The sequence below is a fragment of a genome, unplaced genomic scaffold (genome assembly GCF_019419815.1).
Source record: "Pyrus x bretschneideri cultivar Hongxiangsu unplaced genomic scaffold, Pyrus_bretschneideri_v1 Contig1, whole genome shotgun sequence".
NCBI classification, from domain to species: Eukaryota; Viridiplantae; Streptophyta; class Magnoliopsida; order Rosales; family Rosaceae; genus Pyrus; species Pyrus x bretschneideri.
Window position 1 is genome coordinate 7,070,978 of NW_025999390.1, and position 16,625 is coordinate 7,087,602.

The following is a 16,625-nucleotide window of genomic DNA, read 5'->3' on the forward strand; positions in this document are numbered from 1 at the left end:
TGTGAGAAGAGAGGCCACCATATATATACATATAGTCTTTTCCATAACAGATAGTATTCCCTATTAAAATCCCTATAGGAAACAAATACTTGTTTCCTTGTTCCATAAGAACTAATCTCAATGCTACACAAAATCCTTCTTGTCAAGGATCAGCATTCCTCTTATTAACAAGACTTTTCTATCAAACTGAATACATATAGCCGATCCCAAAACTACTCTACCTCAAACTCATATTCTTACATTCTCCCACTTGAGTATGAGAACAATTTCAAGTACTCAACTTATTCAATTGTTTTTAGATAGAAGTGATCACTAAGTCTGTTAACAAAAGTACCCAATCACAACCAATTCATATACATCTCAAAATGTAGAACTCTGTAACTTTATTGCAACCATAATGCAAAACATCTTTCAAGAATTACATACATTCAATTTATTGTGAACTTGATGATCAATATCAGCAAATAAGTAAAGTAGCATGAAACAGTTCTTGGATCCAGTTTCTTCTCATTTGGATTGTAAATTCGAGCCTCATCCCCAAACATGAAAATGATCAAAGCTAGGCTTTCTTTCACTTCAGATTTTGAAATGTGTTGATGAAACTGCTTTACAAGGAACTCGATTCAATATATAAGTTGTTGTCTTCAATGCGTCTCCCCATAGAAATCTAGGTAGTTTTGACCTTGTCATCATACTCCTTACCATTCCAATCAAGGTTTTATTTCTCCTCTCTAAAACTTCATTTTGTTATGGTGTTCCAAGTGTGGTGTATTAAGCCACCAGCCAAAGTACTCTCCTCCTCTATCCGATCTAACAATCTTAATGATCTTTCCTAATTGTTTACTTCAGTTTTATAAATTTTGAAACAATCAAGGACTTATGACTTCTCACTAATTAATTAAGTGTAACAAAATCTTGAGAAGTCATCAATGAAGTTAACAAAATAAGAGTTAGCACATATGGTTTTAGTTGGAAAATGACCACAAATGTCAGTGTGTATAATTTCCAGCAAATCATGACCTCTTTTAGCATCCAATTTCCTAAAATTAGTCATTTTTCCCTTGACACAATCAACACACTCAGTTGCAGTAACAAAATTCAATTCAGGAATTAACTTAACTTTGGACAACTTTAAAACTCTTTCTTTGAATATGTGTCCTAACCTTTTGTGCCAAAGTATGAAGGAATCATCATTGCAGTGCATCCTCGTAGTGCTTATGTTTAAAGCATGTTGGTTATTAGACTCCAAAGTACAATTTAAACACCACAAGTTGTCACTCAAGTATGCAGTTCCCAAAACACAATCTTGGCGGTTCTTTTCAAAAAAAATTAAACACTCAACATCACCTAGAAAAGCAAAACCATTTTTGGCAATTTTAGAAGCAGAGATCAAATTCCTGCTCATCTTTGCCACATAAAGCACATCATTTAATTTTAGTATAAAACCAGAAGACAATCTTAAGCTTACCATTCCAATAGCTTCTACTGCAACCTTAGTTCCTTCACCTACAAAGACATTATAGTTCTTAAAACCAGTTTGTTTTGATGTCATAAAACCCTCTAAAGAATTTGTAATGTGGACTGAGCAACCAGTATCAAACCACCAAGAATTCACAGGAATTTCAATCAAATTTGACTCAACACAAACATTAACTTGTTCTACACCCTTACTTTTAAGATAGTCCTAGAAAACTAGACAATCTTTCCTTAAGTGTCCTTTAATTTTGCGAAAAAAACATCTAAGTTTAGCAATATTTTTCGTTTTAACCCTAAGATTTTTAGATCCCTTAATAAAGTCATTTACTTTAGCAAATGGAATTCTTACCAGAGTGTCCAAAGGATGAATTGATTGCCTTTTTCCCCATTATCAGGTTGCACAAAATTCACCATTTCTGCATCATTTCCGCTTTCTTGCTTTTGTCTAGTCCCTTTTTGAACGCATTGTGCTATTAGCTCATTGACATCTCAGTTATTGTCCTGAGTATTATAAGACACCTTTAACTGAGTGTATCTACTTGGAAGAGCTTGAAGGATCATAAATACCAGTTGTATCTCACCAACGTTGACATCTAGAGAATTCAACTTCTCAGCTACATCAGTTATTCTCATGGTGTGGTCTCTGATGGAACTAGTGCCTTCAATTTTGTATGTGGTAAGCATTGCCATGTATTGACTGATTTATGCCTTTTGAGACTCTTTGAACTTCTTCTTAATTGCTTTCAAATAGTCAATAGCCAATTCATGCTTCTTGATCCCACCTCGAACAGTATCAATCATGGCACTTTCAAGTATGGAAAGTGCCACTTTGTTAGCTCTGACCCATCTCTCTGCATCAGCTTTCTTAGCCCTAGTGCTTTGATCAGTCAAAACTGGCTTGGGAGTGTCAAGTGCTATGTCAAATTCATTAAGTGTCAACAAGAGTCCAATCTCTCGTCTCCACTTCTTGCAGTTGCTTCCCCCTGTGAGAATGGGAATGTAAGCCAAGTTCATAGTTCTTAATGATATTGCAGATGCTGTAGAAGTCATAAAATCACAAATATGAACTTATTAGTTCCTGATTTCATTTCAACATCCTTTTGCACATCATGACTTTACTCACAAACTCATACATATAGTCTTAACAACAATTTGTTGATAAGCATATGTAGAATAAATGATATAACAAGAACTCAGTCAACATGTTGCAGTAATCATGTATCCTCAGACACCGGATGAATTAATCATACATGTTATATATAATGAATAGATTCAAAAGTTATCAAAGTTAAATCAAAATCCAAAATTGTATTCAAAACCGATATCTCTAATATGTTTCTCACTGCAGCAATTCTCTGTGGCAATTTATTAATACAAACTGCAGCTGCAAAGCATATTCATATGCACTAAAACATACACAGGTAATTTGAGAAAATCAAAAGCGATCAACATGCCTTTTAATCACTGATTTCAAATTCACGAAGAGAACATCGGAAGCGATTTAGAATTTGAAAACAGAAGGTTTTATTACTTAAAGGAAAAACCCAGATCGTTGTTCATGAGGAGAACTAAAACTAACTCTAATCTGGGAAAACCCTCATTCGGCAATGGTTTAGGGGTTCCAACGGTTAAATTTTCAGTTTAATCTTATAAAGCTTTTATTTTGTCGTTTTCCACCGCCGCTTCTTTTACAATCTCCAGAACCAGACTTCGATTCTCCATAAGGCCAAGATTTTTTTTATTTTTTATTATTATTAGAATGAAAACACAAACGTTTGATCTCTACAGATTGAACTCGTGTTTATATGTCTTGTGGCTCTGATACCACATGTTAGACTTAATTAATTAAACAAGATTAAACATGAAGCACAATCTAATAAGAACCAACCAATATTGTCTATGAGATAACTTAAGAAGAATGGCATACCTGCAGAAGTCCCTGAACTAGAAGCCATGGTGCTGAACTTTCAGTGAACCTTCTCTTCTCCAGCAGATGATCAAGAACTCGAGTTACAAATAGGTTTAAGTCCCAATATGAGCTTGTGTTCTGTGAGAAGAAAGGCCACCATATATATACATGTAGTCTTTTCTATAACAGATAGGATTCCCTATTAAAATCCCTGTAGGAAACAAGTACTTGTTTCTTTGTTCCATAAAAACTAATCTCAATGCTATACAAACCTTCTTTGTCAAGGATTAGCATTCCTCTTATTAACAAGACTTTTCTATCGAACTGAATACATATAGCCGGTCCCAATACTACGTACTCTACCTCATATTCTTACATATATTCGAATCAATGCAGATAACGATCTCAGGAGGTAAAATGGAAGGCGTCCATGAAGCTCCACATGACGTAGAAAACCCCAAGGATCCATTACAAGAGGAGCTGGATAACTTGTCAACCCTGTCCCCTTTACGGTGTATCTATAGAGTTCCCAAGCGACTGCGGCGGGTACATGAGAAAGCATATACACCTCAAGTAGTCTCTATTGGCCCACTTCACCATGGCAAGGAACATTTAAAAGCCATGGAAGAGCACAAAAAATGGTACCTGCGACATTTTCTAAGCCGAACCAGGGAAAGGGTAAGCTTTTCTGATTATATACAAATGATAAAGGACCAAGAGGGAAGGTTGCGAGGTTCTTATGCAGAACCCATTGAGTTTGGCAGTGATCAATTTGTAAGAATTGTTTTAGTGGATGCCGCCTTCGTCATTGAGTTCTTATTGAGGTGCCGTGACTCAAATTGTGAAGGTGATGATTACATATTTAACAACCCTATGATGAGATGGGATGTGCTTCCAGATTTGCGGTTGCTTGAAAATCAGCTGCCATTCTTCATTCTTCAGGTTCTTTTTAATACACTTTCTTCTTCTGCACATCCACGGCCTTCGTTACTTGAAATTTCCTACTCCTTTTTCGAAAGCCAAATTGTTAGAAAGGGAAAAGAAGAGGGTTTTAATGAAATATGCTATACTGAAGAAGTACAACATTTTGTTGATCTGATAAGAATTCTATACCGACCGTTCAAATCACAAACTAGAAGGGAACTTAAAACCACAGCCGTACCCAATGCGGCAGAGCTACTCCAGGCTGGAGTCAAGTTTACGGTCGGAAAAGGCAGCAATTTATTTCACATTAAATTCTCGGATGGCATCCTCAAAATTCCGACGTTAATAGTAGCCGATACCACAGATCTGACACTCAGAAATCTCCTTGCTTTTGAACAATGCCATAAGAGAGAGGAGGATTGCCTAACTAGTTATGTTTTCCTCATGAAGCGTCTCGCGAAAACCCCAAAGGATGTGGAATTGCTTGTTGAGCATGGAATTATTGAAAATTGGCTAGGCAGTACCAAGAAGATATCTACTTTGCTTCATGACCTTGGCACTGGGATGATACTTGACTACTACTGTTATGCCCCTCTTTGTGAAGATCTGAACAGCTACTGCGGAAAACGCAGGCACAAATGGATGGCAAATTTGAGACAAAATTATTTTAACACGCCTTGGTACATTATTTCTGTTGTTGCAGCTGTTATTCTCCTCATACTCACTTTCATACAAACTGTGTGCACTGTTATATCTGCTGCTTAAGCATAAACGACCGCAAGTCTCTACTTCTCCGGAGGATCCACAAGTCTCTGCTTCTTCGGAGGATCCGCAAGTCTCTCCTTTGCCGTATCCTCCGTATCCTTAGAAGTCTAGCCTAGTCTTTGAGACGGTACAGAGTTTGCATTAGCAATCTCAGGTTTCCTTGAAGTGAGTGTAATAGATGTTCCAACAAAATAAAGGTTTGAAGAGTGTGGATTTATATTTGATAGGGAAGTGGCTACTTGTAATGATTTTCATTGAAGTATGTGATTTCCGCAGGCCTTTTTCTCATCTGCACTTTTATATTTTCGGGCGTTAGATTGAATAAACCTTGTATATTTAAAACCAAAGCAATATTATTCAACAAATTAATGTGTTACACATATGCATGTTGGAGATGAAACTCCAAACAAGGAACAACCTCCTCCATCACATGCTAACAATTTTTATTCAAAATATGATATGAAATAAATCAATATCCTAGTGTTGAAAAAAGCTCAACAGTAGCAATGGCATACAGGACCAGAGCTAATATTTTTGCAGAAACCTCCTTTTTCACAATCTGCAATGCAGAATTCCGAGCACTTTCCATTTTTTTTACCAGGCACACATTCTCCTAGCTCGGGGTGATTATTACAGCACCTTGAAGCTTGAGCAATTGAAATCTTGCAAACTGAAATCACAATCAAATTACTAATTAATTTAAAATGATTAATTATTGAAAAAACATGGAAAATGCAAGGAAGTGACACCAGCAAATAAAAACAAAAATTAAAAAAATATTTATATTAGAAATCAACTTACTGCAAAACCTAGTACTATTGATAAAATATTAGGAAAATAAACTAAAAAAAAAACATGCCAAAAGCTTGCATGGATGTTTAGACCATATAAAACTGAAATATATAGTAGGGTATGTGTTTGTTTAGAAGTGTTTTTAAAATAATTGAAAACGTTTTTTGTGAAAATATTTTTAGAACCAATTCTTAGTAAAAATGCAAGTAAATCATGAAAAAACATTTAAAGTGTTTCCTAAAAGAAGCGCATAAATGGTGCTTCTTACATAAAACACTTTAAGTGCTTATGAAACCAAAATTTTTTTTTCTCTAGAAATGTTTTTTAGTTATGTTAAAAGCACATCTAAACGAGTCTTATTTTAGTCATAGAAAGCAAAAAGGCTACCCAAAAATAAATATGATTCAACATAATTGAAACGGACCTGTGGAGCTTGACAAAAGCACCAACACAACACAAGGAGGAAAGATGAGATACTTACTCATCTTTTCTTTTTAAATTTTCACTTCTCTTGTGTTTTGATCTTTCACTTGTTGCGTTGAAAGGTTTGGAGAATTTGTAAGATCTCATATCGTCCATGGATGAGGATCCTGTAAGTCTTATATGTATATTCTCATCTCTACCTAGTACAAGGCCTTTTGGAAACTCACTGGCTTCGAGTTTCATGAGAACTCCGAAGTTAAGCGAGTTCGCGAGAGAGCAATCCTAGGATGGGTGACCCATTGGGAAGTTGCTCGTGAGTTCCCAGAAACAAAACCGTGAGGACATGGTCAAGGCCCAAAGCGGACAATATCGTACTACAATGAAGTCGAGCCCTGGATGTGATGAGACCGGGCTAGGATGTGATGGAATGTGTAATTTATAGAGATTCGAAGACAATAATGATATTTGGGTATTAAAGCATAATTAAAATTGTGAGTCCAAGAAATAGGAAAGTCTGATCGTTGGTACATATATAGGTTATGAATATAGCAACGTATCCAGCCATTGTATTTTATTGGAAATAAATCCCAAGATTTGGAGATATTATTTGAAACAGTACACGCACAAGATCATCAAAAAAATTTTGAACAAGGTTACGAATGTATCAATAATTCCAATCATTTATTTTTCTTGGAAATAAATCCAACCATTTAAAGACATTATTTGAAACAATACATGCACGAAGGTTTTCATGATCAACAAAATTATTTTATTTTATTTTTTTTCCTAAAAATAAGGATAACTGGTGGCAAATCACGGTTATTCATCCTTGTCAAACCCGTAGAGGTTATTGGGAATTTCATCGTGCCCTTAGCCATGATCATGCAGACTCTAATGTGTGTACCAAAATGTAAATACCAAAATGCATGTATATTTTTGTATCGATGAATTAATGTACCTATATGTTTGTATCAAGGGATATACCGAAATATTCAAATGTATTAATGTACCTAAATGAAGAACATACAAAATTGTTATCGGACTATATATTATAAAAAAAATTAGTTGCCTAAATGTAGACATTAAAATATATTATGATAAATGAAATGAAAAAATTAAATTTAAATGTAATTAATACATTAAAATAGGAATTAAAAGATAATTAAAACATCAAAATATAACTAATAAATGAGATGATTAAATGTACTAAGGACTAAAATTGGATTTTAATCTTACACAAGATTATAGTCTAAAACTCATCTTTTTTAAGGATTAAAATAAAGTTTTCTATTTCAATATTTAGTTGCAATATTCCACAAGAACTCCGAAGGCGTCTGGCGGGGTATTTTTTGTTTCTTTCTTACGTCTGCTCCAACTATCTTAATTGAATGTGTGCCTAATGAAATATTTGAATCAATGCAGATAACGATCTCAGGCGGTAAAATGGAAGGAGTCCATGAAGCTCCACATGACATAGAAAACCCCAAGGATCCATTACAAGAGAAGTCGGATAACTTGTCACCCCTGTCCTCTTTGCGGTGTATCTATAGAGTTCCTAAGCGACTGCGGCGGGTAAATGAGAAAGCATATACACCTCAAGTAGTCTCTATAGGCCCACTTCACCATGGCAAGGAACATTTAAAAGCCATGGAAGAGCACAAAAATAGGTACCTGCGACATTTTCTAAACCGAACCAGGGAAAGGGTAAGCTTCTCTGATTACATACAAATGATAAAGGACAAAGAGGGAAGGTTGCGAGGTTCTTATGCAGAACCCATTGAGTTTGGCAGTGATCAATTTGTAAGAATTGTTTTAGTGGATGCCGCCTTCATCATTGAGTTCTTATTGAGGTGCCGTGACTCAAATTGTGAAGGTTATGATTACATATTTAACAACCCTATGATGAGATGGGATGTGCTTCCAGATTTGCGGTTGCTTGAAAATCAGCTGCCATTCTTCATTCTTCAGGTTCTTTTTGACACACTTTCTTCTCCTGCACATCTGCGGCCTTCGTTAATTACTTGAAATTTCCTACTCCTTTTTGGTAAGCCAAATTGTTAGAAAGGGAAAAGAAGAGGATTCCTACGAAATATGTTCTACTGAAGTACAAGTACAACATTTTGTTGATCTTATAAGAATTCTGCACCCACCGTTGAAATCAAAAACTAGAAGGGAACTTAAAACCACAGCGGTACCCAACGCAGCAGAGCTACTCCAGGCTGGAGTCAAATTTGAGGTAGGAAAAGGCAGCAATTTATTTGACATAAAATTCTCGGATGGCATCCTTGAAATTCCGACGTTAATAGTAGCCGATAACACAGATCTGACACTCAGAAATCTCCTTGCTTTTGAACAATGCCATAAGAGAGAGGAGGATTGCCTAACTAGTTATGTTTTCCTCATGAAGCGTCCTCGCGAAAACCCCAAAGGATGTGGAATTGCTTGTTGAGCATGGAATTATTGTTAATTGGCTAGGTAGTACCAAGAAGATATCTACTTTGCTTCATGACCTTGGCACTGGGCCGGATGATGGTTGACTACTACTGTTATGCCCCATCTTTGTGAAGATCTGAACAGCTACTGCGGAAAACGCAGGCACAAATGGATGGCAAATTTGAGACAAAATTATTTTAACACGCCTTGGTCCATTATTTCGGTTGTTGCAGCTGTTATTCTCCTCATACTCACTTTCATACAAACTGTGTGCACTGTTATATTTGTTGCTTAAGCATGAACGACCGCAAGTCTCTCCTTCTCCGGAAGATCCACAAGTCTCTGCTTCTCCGGAGGATCCATAAGTCTCTCCTTTGCCGTATCCTCCGTACCCTTAGAAGTCTAGCCTAGTCTTTGAGACGGTCCAGATTTTGCATTAGCAATCTTAGGTTTCCTTGAAGTGAGTGTAATAGATGTTCCAACAAAATAAAGGTTTGAAGAGTGTGATTTTATATTTGATAGGGAAGTGGCTACTCGTAATGATTTTTCATTGAAGTATGTGTTGTAAATAAAATGAAGTGATTTCTGCATGCCTTTTTCTAATCTGCACTTTTATATTTTCGGGTGTTTGTAGATTCATTAAACCTTGTATTTTTAAAACCAAAGCAATATTATTCCACAATTGATGTGTTACACATATGCATGTTGGAGATGAAACTCCAAACAAGGAACAACCTCCTCCATCACATGCTCACAATTTTTATTCAAAATATAATATGAGATAAATCAATATCCTTGTTTTGAAAAAAGCTCAACAGTAGCAATGGCATACAGGACCAGAGCTAATATGTTTGCAGAAACCTCCTTTCTCGCAATCTGTAATGCAGAATTCATGGCACTTTCCATTTTCACATTTTCCTTGCTCGGGGTGATTATTACAGCACTTTGAAGCTTGAGCAATTGAAATCTTGCAAACTGAAATCACAATCAAATTACTAATTAATTATTGAAAAAGCATGGAAAATGCAAAGGAAGTGACCCGAGCAAATAAAAACCAAAATTAAAAAATATATATATTAGAAATCAATTACTGCAAAACCTAGTACTATTGATAAAATATTAGGAAAATAAACTAAAAAAAAAAACCATGCCAAAAGCTTGCATGGATGTTTAGACCATATGAAACTGAAATATATAGTAGGTTATGTGCTTGTTTGAAAGTGCTTTTAAAATAATTGAAAGCGTTTTTTATGAAAATATTTTGAGAACCAATCCTTAGTAAAAATGCAAGTAAATCATGAAAAAACACTTTTAAGTGCTTTTGAGATCAATTTTTTTTTCTTCTCTAAAAACGCTTCTAATCATTTTAAAAGTACTCTAAACGAGTCTTATTTTAGTCATATAAAGCAAAACGGCTACCCAAAAATAAATATGATTCAAGATAATTGAAACAGACCTGTGGAGCTTGACAAAAGCACCAACACAAGGAGGAAAGATGTGATTGTAAACTTATTCATCTTTTCTTTGTAAATTTTCACTTCTCTTGTGTATTTGCTCTTTCACTTGTTGCGTTGAAAGGTTTGAGAGAATGTGTAATTTATAGAGACTCGGAGACAAGAATGATCTTTGGGTATTAAAGCATAATTAAAATTGCGAGTCCAAGAAATAGGAAAGTCTGATCGTTGGTACATATATAGGTTATGAACATAGCAACGTATCCTGCCATTGTATTTTATTGGAAATAAATCCCAAGATTTGGAGATATTATTTGAAACAGTACACGCACAAGATCATCAAAACAATTTTGAACAAGGTTACGAATGTATCAATAATTCCAATCATTTATTTTTCTTGGAAATAAATCCAACCATTTAATGACATTATTTGAAACAATAAATGCAAGAAGGTTTTCATGATCAACAAAATTATTTTATTTTATTTTAATTTTTCCTAAAAATAAGGACAACTGGTGGCAAGTCAGAGTTATTCATCCCTTCCAGATCCGTAGAGACTATGGGGAATTTCACCCTGCCCTTGGCCATGGTCATGCAGACTCAAATGTGTATACCAAAATGTACATACCGAAATGCATGTATATGTTTGTATCGATGAATTAATGTACCTATACGTTTGTATCGAGGGATATACCAAAACATTCAAATGTATTAATGTACCTAAATGAAGAACATACAAAATTGTTATCGGACTATATATTATAAAAAAAAAAATTAGTTGCCTAAATGTAGACATTAAAATATATTATGATAAATGAAATGAAAATTAAATTTAAATTTAGATGTAATTAATACATTAAAATAGGAATTAAAAGATAATTAAAACACCAAAATATAACTAATAAATGAGATGATTAGATATACTGAGGACTAAAATTGGATTTTAATCTTACACAAGATTATAGTCTAAAACTCATCTTTTTTAAGGAGTAAAATGAAGTTTTCTATTTCAATATTTAGTTGCAATATTCCACAAGAACTCCGAAGGCGTCTGGCGGGGTTCTTTTTGTTTCTTTCTTACGTCTGCTCCAAGTATCTTAATTGAATGTGTGCCTAATGAAATATTTGAATCAATGCAGATAACGATCTCAGGCGGTAAAATGGAAGGAGTCCATGAAGCTCCACATGACATAGAAAACCCCAAGGATCCATTACAAAAGAAGTTGGATAACTTGTCACCCCTGTCCTCTTTACGGTGTATCTATAGAGTTCCTAAGCGACTGCGAAGGGTAAATGAGAAAGCATATACACCTCAAGTAGTCTCTATAGGCCCACTTCACCATGGCAAGGAACATTTAAAAGCCATGGAAGAGCACAAAAAAAGGTACCTGCGACATTTTCTAAACCGAACGAGGGAAAGAGTAAGCTTCTCTGATTATATATAAATGATAGGGGACAAAGAGGGAAGGTTGCGAGGTTCTTATGCAGAACCCATTGAGTTTGGCAGTGATCAATTTGTAAGAATTGTTTTAGTGGATGTCGCCTTCATCATTGAGTTCTTATTGAGGTGCCGTGACTCAAATTGTGAAGGTTATGATTACATATTTAACAACCCTATGATGAGATGGGATGTGCTTCCAGATTTGCGGTTGCTTGAAAATCAGCTGCCATTCTTCATTCTTCAGGTTCTTTTTGACACACTTTCTTCTCCTGCACATCCGCGGCCTTCGTTACTTGAAATTTCCTACTCCTCTTTTGTAAGCCAAATTGTTAGAAAGGGAAAAGAAGTGGATTCTTACGAAATATGTTCTACTGAAGTACAAGTACAACATTTTCTTGATCTTATAAGAATTCTACACCCACCGTTGAAATCAAAAACTAGAAGGGAACTTAAAACCACAGCGGTACCCAACGCAGCAGAGCTACTCCAGGCTGGAGTCAAATTTGAGGTAGGAAAAGGCAGCAATTTATTGACATAAAATTCTCGGATGGCATCCTTGAAATTCCGACGTTAATAGTAGCCGATAACACAGATCTGACACTCAGAAATCTCCTTGCTTTTGAACAATGCCATAAGAGAGAGGAGGATTGCCTAACTAGTTATGTTTTCCTCATGAAGCGTCTCGCGAAACCCCCAAAGGATGTGGAATTGCTTGTTGAGCATAGAATTATTGTTAATTGGCTAGGTAGTACCAAGAAGATATCTACTTTGCTTCATGACCTTGGCACTGGGCCGGATGATGGTTGACTACTACTGTTATGCCCCTCTTTGTGAAGATCTGAACAGCTACAGCGGAAAGCGCAGGCACAAATGGATGGCAAATTTGATACAAAATTATTTTAACACGCCTTGGTCCATTATTTCTGTTGTTGCAGCTGTTATTCTCCTCATACTCACTTTCATACAAACTATGTGCACTGTTATATCTGTTGCTTAAGCATGAACGACCGCAAGTCTCTCCTTCTCCGGAGGATCCAAAAGTCTCTCCTTTGCCGTATCCTCCGTACCCTTAGAAGTCTAGCCTAGTCTTTGAGACGGTATAGATTTTGCATTAGCAATCTCAGGTTTCCTTGAAGTGAGTGTAATAGATGTTCCAACAAAATAAAGGTTTGAAGAGTGTGATTTTATATTTGATAGGGAAGTGGCTACTCGTAATGATTTTTCATTGAAGTATGTGTTGTAAATAAAATGAAGTGATTTCTGCATGCCTTTTTCTAATCTGCACTTTTATATTTTCGGGTGTTTGTAGATTCAATAAACCTTGTATTTTTAAAACCAAAGCAATATTATTCCACAATTGATGTGTTACACATGCATGTTGGAGATGAAACTCCAAACAAGGAACAACCTCCTCCATCACATGCTCACAATTTTTATTCAAAATATAATATGAGATAAATCAATATCCTTGTGTTGAAAAAAGCTCAACAGTAGCAATGGCATACAGGACCAGAGCTAATATGTTTGCAGAAACCTCCTTTCTCGCAATCTGTAATGCAGAATTCATGGCACTTTCCATCTTCACATTTTCCTTGCTCGGGGTGATTATTACAGCACTTTGAAGCTTGAGCAATTGAAATCTTGCAAACTGAAATCACAATCAAATTACTAATTAATTATTGAAAAAGCATGGAAAATGCAAGGAAGTGACCCGAGCAAATAAAAACCAAAATTAAAAAATATATATATTAAAAATCAATTACTGCAAAACCTAGTACTATTGATAAAATATTAGGAAAATAAACTAAAAAAAAAAACCCATGCCAAAAGCTTGCATGGATGTTTAGACCATATGAAACTGAAATATATAGTAGGTTAGGTGCTTGTGTGGAAGTGTTTTTAAAATAATTGAAAGCGTTTTTTATGAAAATATTTTGAGAACTAATCCTTAGTAAAAATGCAAGTAAATCATGAAAAAACACTTTTAAGTGCATTTGAGACCACCAATTTTTTTTTCTTCTCTAAAAACGCTTCTAGTCATTTTAAAAGAACATCTAAACGAGTCTTATTTTAGTCATAGAAAGCAAAAAGGCTACCCAAAAATAAATATGATTCAACATAATTGAAACAGACCTGTGGAGCTTGACAAAAGCACCAACACAAGGAGGAAAGATGTGATTGTAAACTTATTCATCTTTTCTTTGTAAATTTTCACTTCTCTTGTGTATTTGCTCTTTCACTTGTTGCGTTGAAATGTTTGAGAGAATGTGTAATTTATAGAGACTCGGAGACAAGAATGATCTTTGGGTATTAAAGCATAATTAAAATTGCGAGTCCAAGAAATAGGAAAGTCTGATCGTTGGTACATATATAGGTTATGAACATAGCAACGTATCCAGCCATTGTATTTTATTGGAAATAAATCCCAAGATTTGGAGATATTATTTGAAACAGTACACGCACAAGATCATCAAAACAATTTTGAACAAGGTTACGAATGTATCAATAATTCCAATCATTTATTTTTCTTGGAAATAAATCCAACCATTTAATGACATTATTTGAAACAATAAATGCACGAAGGTTTTCATGATCAACAAAATTATTTAATTTTATTTTTTCCTAAAAATAAGGACAACTGGTGGCAAGTCAGAGTTATTCATCCCTTCCAGATCCGTAGAGACTATGGGGAATTTCACCCTGCCCTTGGCCATGGTCATGCAGACTCAAATGTGTGTACCAAAATGTACATACCGAAATGCATGTATATGTTTGTATCGATGAATTAATGTACCTATATGTTTGTATCGAGGGATATACCAAAACATTCAAATGTATTAATGTACCTAAATGAAGAACATACAAAATTGTTATCGGACTATACATTATAAAAAAAAAATTAGTTGCCTAAATGTAGACATTAAAATATATTATGATAAATGAAATGAAAATTAAATTTAAATGTAATTAATACATTAAAATAGGAATTAAAAGATTATTAAAACACCAAAATATAGCTAATAAATGAGATGATTATTAAAACACCAAAATATAACTAATAAATGAGATGATTAGATGTACTAAGAACTAAAATTGGATTTTAATCTTACACAAGATTATAGTCTAAAACTCATCTTTTTTAAGGATTAAAATGAAGTTTTCTATTTCAATATTTAGTTGCAATATTCCACAAGAACTCCGAATGCGTCTGGCGGGGTTCTTTTTGTTTCTTTCTTACGTCTGCTCCAAGTATCTTAATTGAATGTGTGCCTAATGAAATATTTGAATCAATGCAGATAACGATCTCAGGCGGTAAAATGGAAGGAGTCCATGAAGCTCCACATGACATAGAAAACCCCAAGGATCCATTACAAGAGAAGTTGGATAACTTGTCACCCCTGTCCTCTTTGCGGTGTGTCTATAGAGTTCCTAAGCGACTGCGAAGGGTAAATGAGAAAGCATATACACCTCAAGTAGTCTCTATAGGCCCACTTCACCATGGCAAGGAACATTTAAAAGCCATGGAAGAGCACAAAAAAAGGTACCTGCGACATTTTCTAAACCGAACGAGGGAAAGAGTAAGCTTCTCTGATTATATATAAATGATAGGGGACAAAGAGGGAAGGTTGCGAGGTTCTTATGCAGAACCCATTGAGTTTGGCAGTGATCAATTTGTAAGAATTGTTTTAGTGGATGCCGCCTTCATCATTGAGTTCTTATTGAGGTGCCGTGACTCAAATTGTGAAGGTTATGATTACATATTTAACAACCCTATGATGAGATGGGATGTGCTTCCAGATTTGCGGTTGCTTGAAAATCAGCTGCCATTCTTCATTCTTCAGGTTCTTTTTGACACACTTTCTTCTCCTGCACATCCGCGGCCTTCGTTACTTGAAATTTCCTACTCCTTTTTTGTAAGCCAAATTGTTAGAAAGGGAAAAGAAGTGGATTCTTACGAAATATGTTCTACTGAAGTACAAGTACAACATTTTCTTGATCTTATAAGAATTCTACACCCACCGTTGAAATCAAAAACTAGAAGGGAACTTAAAACCACAGCGGTACCCAACGCAGCAGAGCTACTCCAGGCTGGAGTCAAATTTGAGGTAGGAAAAGGCAGCAATTTATTTGACATAAAATTCTCGGATGGCATCCTTGAAATTCCGACGTTAATAGTAGCCGATAACACAGATCTGACACTCAGAAATCTCCGTGCTTTCGAACAATGCCATAAGAGAGAGGAGGATTGCCTAACTAGTTATGTTTTCCTCATGAAGCGTCTCGCGAAACCCCCAAAGGATGTGGAATTGCTTGTTGAGCATGGAATTATTGTTAATTGGCTAGGTAGTACCAAGAAGATATCTACTTTGCTTCATGACCTTGGCACTGGGCCGGATGATGGTTGACTACTACTGTTATGCCCCTCTTTGTGAAGATCTGAACAGCTACTGCGGAAAACGCAGGCACAAATGGATGGCAAATTTGATACAAAATTATTTTAACACGCCTTGGTCCATTATTTCTGTTGTTGCAGCTGTTATTCTCCTCATACTCACTTTCATACAAACTATGTGCACTGTTATATCTGTTGCTTAAGCATGAACGACCGCAAGTCTCTCCTTCTCCGGAGGATCCACAAGTCTCTGCTTCTCCGGAGGATCCATAAGTCTCTCCTTTGCCGTATCCTCCGTACCCTTAGAAGTCTAGCCTAGTCTTTGAGACGGTATAGATTTTGCATTAGCAATCTCAGGTTTCCTTGAAGTGAGTGTAATAGATGTTCCAACAAAATAAAGGTTTGAAGAGTGTGATTTTATATTTGATAGGGAAGTGGCTACTCGTAATGATTTTTCATTGAAGTATGTGTTGTAAATAAAATGAAGTGATTTCTGCATGCCTTTTTCTAATCTGCACTTTTATATTTTCGGGTGTTTGTAGATTCAATAAACCTTGTATTTTTAAAACCAAAGCAATATTATTCCACAATTGATGTGTTACACATATGCATGTT

General features: G+C 35.4%; 3 protein-coding genes and 3 pseudogenes across 3 annotated transcripts; 4 read left to right on the plus strand and 2 right to left on the minus strand.

Annotated features, from left to right (window-relative positions):
- Positions 1-3,793: 3,793 nt before the first annotated feature.
- LOC103927567 (UPF0481 protein At3g47200-like) lies at positions 3,794-5,702 on the plus strand. Its single transcript, XM_018642634.2, has one exon. The coding sequence runs from the start codon at positions 3,803-3,805 to the stop codon at positions 5,072-5,074; it is 1,272 nt and encodes a 423-aa protein (XP_018498150.2). The 5' UTR covers positions 3,794-3,802; the 3' UTR covers positions 5,075-5,702.
- A 2,003-nt stretch (positions 5,703-7,705) lies between these two features.
- Positions 7,706-9,042, plus strand: LOC103937096 (annotated as a pseudogene).
- A 379-nt stretch (positions 9,043-9,421) lies between these two features.
- Positions 9,422-10,239, minus strand: LOC125480182 (putative defensin-like protein 25). Its single transcript, XM_048590742.1, has 2 exons — positions 10,179-10,239; positions 9,422-9,697 (listed from the first exon to the last, which is right to left on the minus strand). Exons 1-2 carry the CDS (start codon positions 10,237-10,239, stop codon positions 9,534-9,536), a joined length of 225 nt encoding a protein of 74 aa, XP_048446699.1. The 3' UTR covers positions 9,422-9,533.
- A 1,097-nt stretch (positions 10,240-11,336) lies between these two features.
- LOC108866395 lies at positions 11,337-12,642 on the plus strand (annotated as a pseudogene).
- A 353-nt stretch (positions 12,643-12,995) lies between these two features.
- On the minus strand, positions 12,996-13,290 carry LOC125480186 (defensin-like protein 22; the record flags this gene model as incomplete). The annotated part of the gene is made up of 1 exon (XM_048590745.1): positions 12,996-13,290. A coding segment is annotated over one exon (189 nt), but the record flags the coding sequence as incomplete, so codon positions are not given.
- A 1,622-nt stretch (positions 13,291-14,912) lies between these two features.
- LOC125480469 lies at positions 14,913-16,418 on the plus strand (annotated as a pseudogene).
- Positions 16,419-16,625: the final 207 nt, after the last annotated feature.